The 14,486-nt window shown below is 46.3% G+C and overlaps 1 protein-coding gene across 1 annotated transcript in view; it reads right to left on the bottom strand.

Moving 5' to 3' along the window:
* Nucleotides 1-1,796: 1,796 nt before the first annotated feature.
* Nucleotides 1,797-14,486, bottom strand: part of FADS1 (fatty acid desaturase 1) — a 42,613-nt gene continuing 29,923 nt past the window's right edge. The window contains exons 8-12 of the mRNA XM_082271152.1: nt 10,521-10,618; nt 6,002-6,098; nt 4,331-4,410; nt 4,129-4,254; nt 1,797-2,098 (exon numbers count right to left, since the gene is read on the bottom strand). Coding sequence (XP_082127278.1) covers nt 2,047-2,098; nt 4,129-4,254; nt 4,331-4,410; nt 6,002-6,098; nt 10,521-10,618 — 453 coding nt within the window. The 3' untranslated portion in view covers nt 1,797-2,046. The remainder of the gene's footprint in view (nt 2,099-4,128; nt 4,255-4,330; nt 4,411-6,001; nt 6,099-10,520; nt 10,619-14,486) is intronic.

Genomic DNA, 14,486 nt, shown 5'->3' with positions numbered 1-14,486 from the left:
GTTCTCTTATCAGTAAGGATGCATTGTACATCCTAATTCAGGAGAACATGAAGATATAATTCACACAGGACACGGGGAGACACATATACAGCATAGCTGTGCTGGGCTTTGAATGAAGACTACCATAAGAGAAGGAAGCTGGACACATGGGGGAGGGGACTATCAGTGTTGCTGGAAGTGCTCTGGGGTCTCAGCTCATAGTCTACAATGATCAAAGTACAGGCAACCACACTAAGTCTACGTTTCCACTAGTGTGACTTGTCATGTGACTTTGGACACACAAAGTCGCATGACAAGTCACAGCCCATTCATTTCAATGGCACCCATTCCCATCTATGCGAGTTTGAAAAGGTACTTGCACTACTTTGATGCAAATTTTGAAGCGACTTTGATCCAGAGTGTAAAGTTGGATTAAAGCTTTACTCAAAGTCGCACTCCAAAGTTGCACTCTAGTCTAGTGGCTACATTTCCACTAGTGTGACTCTTAAGTTGTGCGATTTAGAGTGCGACTTTGAGTGCAGCTTTGATCCAACTCTACACTGCCTGGATAAAAGTCACATCGAAGTAGTGCAGGCATCTTTTCAAAGTTGCAGATTTTCAAGGTGGCATTGATGGGAACTAGTGCCATTGAAATCAATGGGTTATGACTTGTCATGCGACTTTGTGAGTCCAAAGTCACATGACAAGTCGCTCTAGTGAAAAACTCATTAGAAATTGAATAAACTTTCAAAAATGTTCTTTTTTACCTTATTTCTTTTATATATGGCGCCGGTCACCTGACCTTTCCTCCCCTCCCTCTCAGGAGAAGCTGCTAGCCTTAACGAGGCTATGAAGACAGGAGATCATGTTCTGGGAAAAATAGGAGGGATGGGGGCGGGGCTGGGCGTGTCTGTCTAGGAAAGTCTGACAACCTTTTCAGGAAGTGAAAGACAGCTTAGCAAATTCAGATAAAGGGAGATAGCGTTGTCGGTGAAGAACAGGAAGAAGCGGATTGTCTAGTTTAGGTAAGACTTTCTAAGTTACACAAGCAGCTAGCCAGAAAATGAATAATATCAAAGGTAAAGATATTTAACATACTATTAATAGGAAAAATTTCATTTTTGACTGGAGTTTTCCTTTAACAGCGTTTGATATGTCTTGATCACACACACTGTCAGTCTATAAATGTCACAAACATACAAACCGCTCTTGCACCGCACAGCACATATTTTATCTTAGTAAATTTCCTAACGTTATGCGGACAGCATCACCTCTCAGGAATAAAATAAGCAACGCTGAAGAAAGCATAAGTTATCAGGTCCAGCATATAAGAGAGAATACAGATTATGATCCACACCTAGTTGAATATAGAACTGTACACTATGGATAGTAAAATGATGCCCTGACATCAACTATGCTTCTGAAATAATGGGATTTTTACTTACCATAAAATCCATTTTTCTTTCATCCACCGGACGTAACTGCTGCTTTAAATCATAGACATATGGGTAATAAGCCCCTCAGTGACTCACTCCTAGTGGGAGGGGCTTATTACCCATCCGTCTATGATTTAAAGCAGCAGCTACGTCCGGTGGACGAAAGAAAAATGTTTATATATTTGTAGGTTTCATTTGCTAAATAATTATATAACATAGCCCTACTATCATATGGTTTCCTTCTTGGTACAGGCAGCCCAGAACTGTTCTTACATTTCATAAACATTGAGAGCCATTTTTATTGGCTTTTTAAATTTTTTTTTTCTTTTGGCTTTTCACTAAATTAGTAGCATTTCAACGTAATGCCCATGCAGTGTTCAGGTTAGCGCCTTGATTTTGCTCAAAAGGAAAGATACACGGTATACAAATAAAGCTCTAGCCTTTCCCAGTTATAATGCATTCATCGGTCATGATTGTGATGTGCTAACATTACAGGACTGCGGGGCTCCAGAGGTCCTGATTGAATATGTAACAGTGTGGACACAAGAGGAATGTTGTGAAATACAGTGTTCTTTGCAGCAGTAGTTCCCTGGGCTTCATTAATCCGGCAGACTGGCAGTTAGGTCACTGATTACTTGTGCAGGTATGCATCTAGCCACAACTCCCCAGACTCCTTGAGAGAACTGCAGAACACACAAAGCAAAATAGGTCATACATATTCAGAAAACCAGTAAACAAATAGGCATTATTTGTTTGTAAGAAAAAGCCAGCTGATATCACAGAGCCGGTTCAAGCGCTGCACAGATCCCGACAATAATGTCAGGATCCACCCAGCCGTGAGCACTGGAGGGGCAGAGCACAGAGTGGTGACTGACAGTCACTGCTCTGTGCTCAGAGCGGACCCGAGAACTAAGTGATCAGCAGTCTTTGATCACTCAGTTCTCGGTGTAGAGCCCGTGGGGGGACAGCTACAGCCATTTAGGTGAGTGTTAATGTTTTTTTTTTAAAACTTAAATACGTTTTTTATAACTGTTTTAGACCACATAAATAAAGGCTGGCCAAAGTTACCTTCAATGCATTAACCAGGCATCATCTCAACTATCCCGTTTTACTCAGTGTGATGCAGCAGCTGTCCTACGTCGCCTCCCAGTCTTAGAACCGAGCGTTCACATGAGCGCTGATTGCTCAGTTCTTGGTCCGCAGAGACTGTAAGTCACTGCTCTCTACTCTACTCTACTCCTCCAGTGCTCACTAGGGCTCCAAGCTGGATAGTTGGTGGGCGCAGCTGGCTCCAGCTCTCAGCTTCACACTGAGAGGCAGAGCCAGCTTTCAATGAAGCAGCTGGGTTGATCCCGACAAAATTGTCAGGATCCTTCCAGAGCCTGAAGTGGCTCTGCCACATCAGCTGATGGTAGGCTATACAAATAAGCTGCTCAAAACCTTTGAGTCTCAAAGTTATTACCCCTACTTGGCTTTTGGGAGTGCTCCAATAACAGGTCAAACAACCAATTGGTTGTTTTGAGCAGTTTTTTTTGATATATAGTAGTTTTATTTAGGGATCGAGAGATTATCTGTGGGCCCGATATTCGGAGGCCAATATTCACTTTTTTAAAGGTATCGGCCACAAACTTGCCGATATGACCGCCATTTCTTCAAGTGGTTGTACCGGAGTGAATCCTGCAGCTAGAGGCATCACCCTGGTACCGTTGTTCAGAGCTGACGTTCAGCTTTCTTGTAATGACAACCGATGCAGCTGAGCAGCATCCCTCCCCCCCTCCATTCTGCGGCTTGCCCACCCAAGTCCTCCATCCCACCGGGAGACCCCAGCGACCAGCCAGCCCGTCCGCCGGCTGGCCAAAGACCCGAACAACGTTGCATTCAGGTCTGATCGGGTCTCCGATGTAAAAACCCGGAAGCGATGTCATGACATCACTTGCGGGTACTGGAGCCTTAAAGGTGCCAGATTTTTTTAAAAAAAATTACGCATTCAAAACAGCCAAACTTGGCATTTTGAATGCTTTTAAGTGCAGAGGAGGGGGTTTGGGGTCTTTTAGACCCCAGGATTCTTCCATAAAGAGTACCTGTCACTGCCTATTACTGTATTCCTTGTGATAGCAATAAAACTGATAAAAAAAAATAATATTTTTTTTTAAAAGGACAGTGTAAAAATAAAAACTTTAAAATGTACAGAATATCGGCACCTAATATGGGTCAATCCCTAGTGTGAATTACTTAGTATTGGAGCACTTACAAAAGTAAGGGTAATAACTTTGAGACACAAAGGTTTTGAGCAGCATTTTTTTATTTTTTGTTTAGTTCATATTAACATGGGAACACATAGTGCGAGCAGCAACAGCTTAACAAGCCTTTACCAGCAGGTGTGCGCAGAGAATAATTCCACGGATGGCAGGCTTTAGCCCACTGCAGGCGAAGTTTGGGTCAGAGGAATGCAACAGTAAGTGCCCTCTTGTGACCCACAAGTATCACCAAAAATGGCTTGATCATATTTTTATTTTAATGTCACACAAACTTGTATACTTTTGTACTACTTTATCTACTCTAACAGGAGTATGTTGTCTTGTGATAACTTTTCATGGTGCATCTGACAGCAATTGCCAACAGGTATGCAGTTTTCATCAGTTGGACCAAAGGCAACAGCCAAGTGCCACAAATTAACATTCTAATAGAAAGACCTTTGAGTAATGTAACTTACCCAACTATATCAGCAAATGCAGTAAACAGTGGTTTGGACTGGTATTCAATGCCATACTTCTTGCAAAGCGAGCGAACAAGAGGAGCGACCTTCCAGTAATTGTGTCTTGGCATTGTGGGAAATAAACTGAAAATAGAAAGCGGTCATTGTTAATATTATTATTGGAGGAGAAGAAAGCAGCTTAAAGCTCCAGCATACTTACTGATGTTCAATTTGAAAATTGAGATGTCCACTAAACCAATCGTTAAACAGAGACTGGTCCACATTACAAGTGGCTTGCAGCTGGGTGAGAGAGAAGAAAAGCAGAAATAAAGTAGATTGCTATGGAAGGTAACCAACAAATATTTTCAGGGTTTGTAGATTATGTATTTATAATCAATGTTGTCTGCAAATCTGGGCCGATGAAAGAGGATCTCCAATCATTGGTAGAAAAATGAAAAGTCAGCAGCTATAAATACTGTAGCTGCTGACTTTTAATAAACAGGTATTCACTAGCCAAGGGTTCCAGTGCTGTCATCGCCCAAGCCAGCTCTTCACTGGTCTTTGGGTCCCCAGCGCCACCATCTTGAGTGTGGGAAGCTGGCGGTGACTTCCTACTGGCTCACAGCCGGCTCCCCACTGTGCATGCATGAGTGTTCTGAGCTTTCTGAATGGTCCCGCAGTCTCTTGGAACTTGAGACGTGTCCCAGCAGGTTGCAGCTGGGGGGGGGGGTAACTTGCACTCTGTTCACCTAGCGTACCTGCCAGAAATACGCACCCACTCTCAGAAAGAAACAATGTTTATAATAATGGCAGGGGAGAGACAGAGGAGAATAAGTGGAACTTTTGATTTTCAGTAAAGTTCTGCTTTAAGCTGGGTTCACACATTTGCGATATGGATGTGGGTTTCCCTGCATCTAATTTCCATGACAGGTGAGTGTGACCGGCTCTTAATGGAGCGGGTTCCCACAGGTCAGGAACCGGTGCGGGCCAGGTTACAGAAGGGTCCTGTGCGTCTTTGGGTCCAGTTCAGGTGCAAATTCAGGCAAAAATTTGGACCTGAATCGCAGTTGAACCGGTGAACAGACATGCACTGGACCCAAGGCACGAACCCCCGGTGGCACCACGAACCCCCGGTGAACTCAGCCTTAAAGTAGGAGTAAACTCCCATGGACGATTTTTACCTATAGGTAAGTCTATAGTAAGGCTTACCTAAAGGTACAGTAAATATCTCCTAAAGGTGCACTGTTTAGGGAAATATTACTTGTGAAGCCACCGGTGACGTCACCGGCGAATGCGATTTGAAGGAACGGCATACCGTGCTGTTCCTTCAGAGCCCTGTGCCGTGATGTCATCGCGGCTCATCCAACCAAAGGCGCGCCAACCCGGAAGGAAGACCGGGTGAAGATGGAAGCCCTGTCAGCGGTGACAGTGCGCCACTTGAGGGCTTCCTTTTAGGGTAAGGTCCACATAATGTGCTAGTATGTAAGGCATACTAGCACATTATAACTTTGCCTTGTAGGTTTAAAATAAAAAAAACAGCGGTTTAATACCGCTTTAATAATACCTTTAGAAATACCAAATAACACTACAAAAGGTTTTCTCTTCGATTCGGTTTTTCTTTTGCTCCCATTTCATTTGAAAAGTAAAGTGTACAATTAATAGAGCTGCTTGAAGATCACACTAATCTCAACAGGAAAAGGCTCTGATCACACTCACTGATATTTTGTTTCATTGGTTAAAAAGATCAAAAAGAGTGTTCAAATACAGATGATGAGGTTACTTAACACTGCAGTGGTCTTTCACAGCTCAGTTTAGAATGTGGTCATAAAAGATCAGTATGATGTCAAAATATCATATATGCATAGAAAGACACATTGATAAGGATGGTTACCTGTGTAGCAAGCCATTCCTTATTATCATCGTAGTCTATGTGCATTGGAATGTGGTTCATCTGTGTCACCCAGACAAACCAGTTACTCTCTATAAACCTAGAATATAATAAAATACATTGGAATCATATTACCATTGCTTTGCAATTTAATCATGCTTTCACTCGACATATTACCAAATAAGGAGGATTTGTATCTTAAAAGAGAAGTTCCGGAATTGAAAAAAAACTATTATACTTACCTAGTTGGATGCAGCATTGATCCAATGCTGCAGCTTTCCCCACTGGCTCTATGACCAAGAACTGAGCAATCAAAGACCTCTGATTGCTCGGTCCTCAGTTTCCACTGAGCAGACAGCGGAGAGTCGCCGTCTCTCTGCTCTGCCCCTCCAGCATTCACTGAAGTGCCAGGCAGTGAAGGGGACAGGAGCCGCTGGCTCAGTCTCCAAGAGCCTCCCTGAGAGGCTGAGCCAGCTACTGGTCCAGCCATCTGGGTGGATCCCAACAGTAAAGTCTGGATAGATCAAAAACCTGAACGGGCTGAGTGATGTCAGCCAACAGTGGACTTTAGCCCTCTGACAGCTGAAATCGGGTCACAGGACTGTAAAACTGAGTAGGCTCCTGTGACCCACAGGAGAAGTAGGGTCAAAAGAGCTTTGGCCCTACTTCTCTTTTAATTTATCACATTTTCAAAAATAAATTAAATATAGCGAGTCTATATTAATCCATTCAATAGTAGAGCTGAAAATGGATCTATAATGAAACTTTTTGGTTTTGGACAGAGTAGGGCAGCTTTTCTCAACTAAGGCCCCTCCTGAGCTTGTTAAAGCTTCTGTGAACAATGACCATCAATATAAGTGGTTGCTTCTACATTGACCACCAATGTTAGTGGCAGGTCCGTATTTAGATAAATTGGGGTCCTGGGCAAAAATCAAATCAGGGCCCTCTTACTGAAATCCCCACTGACAAAACCCCCTTCAAAGGATATGGAATACTCTGCTCCTTTGTGTCTTTCTACCTCTCCGATTTATTCACCTAACCCTTCATCAAGGCTTTTTTTCCATAAAGTACAAATTTTGATAAAATTGGGAGTAGTACACCATGGGAGTGTTTAATTTGTGGGATGCTTGCTTCTAAGGCAATATTTACTGGGGTGCTTGATGTTAGATTATACCCATAAAACCTCCACCACTAAATTTTACAGTGCAAACTAAAACTTTATGCATAATTTTACATTCATATAGCCATTATGTTTTTAAACTTTGTTTTTCATACGTCTTACCTACTATCGCCACAACTAAAGGCCTTATTATCATTTTCTTTAAGGCCCCTTTCACACAGGCGGACCGCTCAGATCCGCCTGTTCGTTTTTTTGGCGGATCTGAACGGTCCCCCCATGCATTCCTATGGGGCATCGGATGGCAGCGGAGACATGTCCGTTGACATCTGACCCAATCCGATCCGTCAAATCTGGACGGATGGAAACCCTATTTTCCATCCGCCCAGTGGATCGGATGGGATCGGATGAGAACGGACCGACAGTCCGTTCCCATCCGATTTCCCCCATAGAGATGCATGGGGAACTGACAGCTGTGTCTCCACACACAGCGTGGAGACACAGCTGTCATCCTCCTGCTCAGCGGGGGATCAGCGGCTCGATCCCCCGCTGAGAAAAACGGCATCAGTCCGACGGACGGATAGTGTGAAAGGAGCCTAATCATATACACTCACTGGCCACTTTATTAGGTACACCTGTTCAATTGCTTGGTAACACAAATCACTAATCAGTCAATCACATGGCAGCAACTCAATGCATTTAGGCATCTAGACGTGGTAAAGACAACTTGCTAAGGTTCAAAACAAACATCAAAATGGAGAAGAAAAGGGATTTAGCCCCGGTTCACATTTGTGCGAGTGCCGGGTTCGCATGTAATATCGGAGTGCACTGCTCCGACATTACATGCGATCAGCTGTGCGGTGCGAGTTTAGCCATACAGTTTGTATGGCTAAATTCGCATCGCACCCGCAGCAAACACGCACAGGAGGCATTTTTGCAGCCGCATCAGGATCGGATCGCACAGCGGTTCACACTTGTGCGATCCGCTCCTGTGCGAACTGCACGATCGCACTGCGATATGCGATCAAACTGGGGGTGTCGTTAAGATTACATTGACACCCCCAGCGTATCGCATATGGCAGTGTGAACTGCCGGGGGTGCGTGTGCGATGCGGGAACAGGCTGCGAATTCGCAGCCTTCCCGCATCGCATAAATGTGAACCGAGCCTTAAGTGACTTTGCACATGGCATGGTTGTTGGTGCCAGACGGGCTGGTCTGAGGGTTTCAATAACTGCTGATCTACTGGGATTTTCACGCACAATCATCTCTAGGGTTTACAGAGAATGGTCAGAAAAAGAGAAAATATCCAGTGAGCGGCAGCTGTGTAGAAGAAAATGCCTTGTTGATGTCAGAGGAGAAATGGCAGACTGGTTTGCCAGTAACTCAAATAACCACTCGTTACAACCAAGGTATGCAGAATACCATCTCTGAACACACAACACATCGAGCTTTGAAACAGATGGGCCACAGCAGCAGAAGACCACACCCTGTGCCACTCCTGTCAGCTAAGAACAGGAAACTGAGGCTACAATTCACACAGGCTCACCAAAACTGGACAATAGAAGATTGGAAAAACTTTGCCTGGTCTAATGATTCTCAATTTCAGCTGCGACATTCAGATGGTAGGGTCAGAATTTGGTGTAAACAACATGAAAATATGGATCTGTCCTGCCTTGTAGCAACGGTTAAGGCTGGTGGGGGTGTAATAGTGTGGGGGATATTTTCTTGGCACCCTTTGGGCCCCTTAGTACCAATTTAGCATAGTTTATATGCCACGACCTACCTGAGTATTGTTGCTGACCATGATGTCCATCCCTTTATGACTACAGTATACCCATCTTCTGATGGCTCTTTCCAGCAGGATAATGCACCATGTCACAAAGCTCAAATCATCTCACCACTGGTTTCTTCAACGTGACAATGAGGTCACTGTACTCCAGTGGCCTCCACAGTCACCAGATCTCAATCCAATAGAATACCTCTGGTATATGGTGGAACGGGATATTTGCATCATGGATGTGCAGCTGACAAATCTGCAGCAACTGCGTGATGCTATCATGTCAATATGGACTGAAATCTCTGAGGAATGTTTCCAACACCTTGTTGAATCTATGCCATGAAGAATGAAGGCAGTGCTGAAGGCAAAAGGGGGTTCAACCCAATACCAGCAAGGTGTACCTAATAAAGTGTCCAGTGAGTATATATTTTTCACTGTATACTCTATATCCTCCACTCTTTGGATCCACATTGAAAAGATTTTGTCATATTTTTATGTATTTCATCCAGTGTATTGCACACCTTTTCCTTATGAAGTGGCCACTAAAGAGCCACGAAACGCATTGATGGTGTTTTAACTAGGGATCGACTGATATATCGAGGGCCGATATGCACTTTCCCCGACATATCGGAATCGGCCGCTGAGGTTACCGATATTTCGGGAAAGTGCTTGTACCAGAGTGATGCCTGCAGCTAGAGGCCTCAGCCCGGTACCGGCGTCCATAGTCGACGGTCGGCTGTCTTGTAATGACAACCGAAACCGAAGAGACTGAGAAGCCGCTTGGCTGTCATTACAAGGAGTGGGAGGGGACGCCCCCCCCCCCTCCCACCGCCTTCCGTAGCTCGGTGGGAAGGGAGACCTGGGCATCCTACCTGCACGGCCGCCGAAGACCCGATCAAAGCCACATTCGGCTCTGATCGGGTCTCCCTGTAAAAACCCGGAAGTGATGTCATGATATCACTTCCGGGTACTCGGCACCAAATTAAAAAAAATGACAGCATTCAAAACAGCCAAACTTGGCATTTTAAATGCTTTTAAGTGCAGAGGAGGGGTTTGGGGTCTTTTAGACCCCCAGATCCCTCCACAAGAGTACCTGTCAAGAAAAAAAAATAAAAAAAATAATTTTTTTTAATGTACGAAAATATCGGCAGGTACCGATATAGGCAATAAAAAACAATATCAGTCAATCACTAGTTTTATCCTGCTTTCATGATCAATGAATACGAATCTTGCCAAAGAGTCCACTTGGAAGCACCTTCTGCTGACCACACACCAGTTCCATTTTGGGGCCTTATTCTATCTACCATAGCTTCTATGGCGATCAGTCCCAAAGTGTAGGTAATCGCTCCCAATACAATTACTTGTAAACACACCTGGGCTTCCAGCTGCAGTTTTCTGGAAGATACCACGCTTATTTTGCCGTGTAAATGGGGACTTCGGGTTTCTATTATTCTCTGATGCCTAAAACTTTCACCTATGACATAGTCAGTAAAGGCATTTTGTTTCCTCATGCCTGACAACAGTAAAACTAATCTCCACAACACATTACTTACAACAGCCTGAGTCACCACTAACTCATTTCATTCTATTCATTTGGCTTTTCTAATCCTTTAATATCAAATACTTACCTGGCTAACATGAACATGCTGATTGTGCCACCAACTCCAATTAGCGGGAAATAGCAAAAGGCAAACCTCACGTAGAATGAAATCATCCAAGCCAAATCCTGGAAAGAGAAATGATTCAATTTAAAATCTCATAATGAAATCCCGTCTGTATTGTTCATCCCAGCCAATCAGATTCTCCCTCTCTTTTTTTAACCACTTCAGCCCCGGAAGGATTTCCCCCCTTCCTGACCAGGCCCTATTTTGCGATTCGGCACTGCGTTACTTTAATGGACAATTGCGCGGTCGTACGACGCTGTACCCAAACAAAATTTACGTCCTTTTTTCCCCACAAATAGAGCTTTCTTTTGGTGGTATTTGATCACCTGCGCAATTTTTATTTTTTGCGCTATAATCAAAAAACGAGCAACAATTTTGAAAAAAAAAACAATATTTCAAAAAAAAAAAATATGTAAAAATAAATATTTTTTTAACATTTTAAGCCAATTTGTTTTCTGCTACATGTTTTTGGTAAAAAAAAAAAAAAATAAAAAAGAAAGAAAAAATCGCAATAAGCGTATTTTAATTGGTTTGGCAAGTTATCGCATCTACTAACTACAGGAAAGATTTGTCATTTTTATTGTTTTTTTTTTTAACTAGTAATGGCGGCGATCAGCGATTTTTTGCAGGACTGCAACATTGCGGCGGACAGATCGGACCCCTAACTGACATTTTTGACACTTTTGGGAGTACCAGTGACATTACTACAGTAATCAGCAGGGCCGGCGTTAGGGGGGGGGGGCAAACTGGGCAACTGCCCAGGGCCCCGAATGTCCAGGGGCCCGGGTCACTGTCAGCAGCAGGCTCCAGGGGCGGACTGAGCGGTCGCCGGTCGGGCACTTCGGACGTGAAGGGAACCCACCGCCCAGTACAGCACTAATTCACCCGATGTTGTCTCAGAGACAACATCGGGCTATCGGGAACTGCCGCTCGGCGACCAGTGCTATGGAAGTGGGAGGAGGGGAGGGGCCCTGCGGCCGCCGCTATAGAACTAGGAGGCTGGGCCTGGCGGCCAGTTCTATATTGAAGTGTGAGGAGGGGAGGGGCCCGGCAGCTGTCTCTACTGAAGTGGGAGGAGGGAAGGGACCCGGCGGCTGTGCTATGGAAGTGGGAGGAGGAGCCCAGTGCCCAGCGCTGCATCTGTGGGAGGAGGGGCCCGGCGGCGCTGCCTTTCTATGGTGTCCTCATAAGTGATGACAGAGGTCAGTGAGTAGATAATAAGCAAGCCCAGCTAACTACCACATCCACTGACACCCCCACCAACATGTGATCTCCCCTAAATTCACCATAGTGCCAGTGGTGAACTTGGGGGAGATCACATATTGGTGGGGGTGTCAGTGGTGAATTGTGTGGTGGGGGGACGACGACACAGCAGTAGTGAACTTGAGGGACATCACATATTGGTGGTGGTGTGGGGGGTATGACACAGCAGTGGGGAATTTGGGGGACATGATCACATATTGGTGGGGGTGTCAGTGGTGGTGTAGGGGTGGGAATGACACAGCGGTGGTGAATTTTGTGGGGAAATCACATATTGGTAGGGGGTCTGTGGCACAAACTCCCTACCAATATGTGATTTCCCCACAAAATTCACCACCGCTGTGTCATTCCCCCCACACCACCACACAATTTACCACTGACACCCCCACCAATATGTAATCTCACCAAATTCACCACTGCTGTGTCATTCGGAGGGAATGACACAGTAGTGGTGAATTTGGTGAGGAGATCAGTGGTGAATTGTGTGCGGGGGGGGGGGGTATGATACAGTGGCGGTGTAGCCCCCCCCCCCCCCCAAAACCACACAATTCACCACTGACACCCCCACCCTAATATGTGATCCCCCCCACCAAATTCACCACACCTTCCCGTCCGCCGTCAGAGAAGAGGCAGCGGGCGGCGCCGACCGAGTCGCAGCGCCATGGAGGAGGAAGAAGTCGACTCCCGAGCAGCACGGTCGCCAGGGAGTCGGGGCGGTGACGGGCGGCGCGCATGCAGGTCGAGACGAGGACTCGGAGGGAGAAGACGTCCGACCGAGTCCCGAGCAGCACGCCAGGCACGGTGACGGCGGTGGCACCAGAGGTAAGTGAAGTCCTCCGGGGGGGGGGGTCACGCATTGATGGGGACATGCTGGACACTGCATTGATGGGGACATGCTGGTCAGGTCACTGCATTAATGGGGGACATGTTGGTCATTGTGCATTGATGGGGGACATGCTGGTCAGGTCACGGTGCATTGAATGGGGACATGCTGGTCAGGTCACTGTGCATTGAATGGGGGACATGCTGGTCAGGTCACTGTGCATTGAATGGGGACATTCTGGACACTGTGTATTGATGGGGGACATGCTGGACACTGTGCATTGATGGGGGACATGCTGGTCACTGTGTATTGATGGGGGACATGCTGGTCACTGTGCATTGATGGGGGACATGCTGGTCAGGTCACTGTGCATTGAATGGGGACATTCTGGACACTGTGTATTGATGGGGGACATGCTGGACACTGTGCATTGATGGGGGACATGCTGGACACTGTGCATTGATGGGGGACATGCTGGTCACTGTGCATTGATGGGGGACATGCTGGTCAGGTCACTGTGCATTGAATGGGGACATTCTGGACACTGTGTATTGATGGGGGACATGCTGGACACTGTGTATTGATGGGGGACATGCTGGTCACTGTGCATTGATGGGGGACATGCTGGTCACTGTGTATTGATGGGGGACATGCTGGTCACTGTGCATTGGTGGGGGACATGCTGGTCACTGTGCATTGAATGGGGACATGCTGGTCACTGTGCATTGATAGGGGAAATGCTGGACACTGTGCATTGATGGGGGACATGCTGGACACTGTGCATTGATGGGGGACATGCTGGGCACTGTGCATTGAATGGGGACATGCTGGACACTGTGCATTGATGGGGGACATGCTGGACACTGTGCATTGATGGGGGATATGCTGGACACTGTGCATTGATGGGGGACATGCTGGTCACTGTGCATTGGTGGGGGACATGCTGGTCACTGTGCATTGATGGGGGACATGCTGGACACTGTGCATTGGTGGGGGACATGCTGGACACTGTGCATTGAATGGGGACATGCTGGACACTGTGCATTGATGGGGGACATGCTGGACACTGTGCATTGAATGGGGACATGCTGGACACTGTGCATTGAATGGGGACATACTGGTCACTGTGCATTGAATGGGGACATGCTGGTCACTGTGCATTGAATGGGGACATGCTGGCCACTGTGCATTGATGGGGGACATGCTGGACACTGTGCATTGAATGGGGACATGCTGGTCACTGTGCATTGATGGGGGACATGCTGGTCACTGTGCATTGATGGGGGACATGCTGGTCACTGTGCATTGAATGGGGACATGCTGGTCACTGTGCATTGATGGGGGACATGCTGGACACTGTGCATTGATGGGGGACATGCTGGACACTGTGCATTGATGGGGGACATGCTGGACACTGTGCATTGATGGGGGACATGCTGGACACTGTGCATTGAATGGGGACATGCTGGTCACTGTGCATTGAATGGGGACATGCTGGTCACTGTGCTTTGATGGGGGACATGCTGGTCACTGTGCATTGAATGGGGACATGCTGGACACTGTGCATTGAATGGGGACATGCTGGACACTGTGCATTGAATGGGGACATGCTGGACACTGTGCATTGAATGTGGACATGCTGGTCACTGTGCATTGAATGGGGACATGCTGGTCACTGTGCATTGTGGACACTGTGCATTGAATGGGGACATGCTGGTCACTGTGCATTGATGGGGGACATGCTGGTCACTGTGCATTGTGGACACTGTGCATTGATGGGGGACATGCTGGTGACTGTGCAGTGAATGGGGACACGCTGGTCAATCTTGAACCAACCTAATGATTGT

Source organism: Pelophylax lessonae (assembly GCF_965119305.1).
Source record: "Pelophylax lessonae genome assembly, chromosome: 10".
Taxonomy (NCBI): domain Eukaryota; kingdom Metazoa; phylum Chordata; class Amphibia; order Anura; family Ranidae; genus Pelophylax; species Pelophylax lessonae.
The sequence above is the reverse complement of the archived record's forward strand: the minus strand, read 5'-3'. Positions and strand labels throughout refer to the sequence as shown.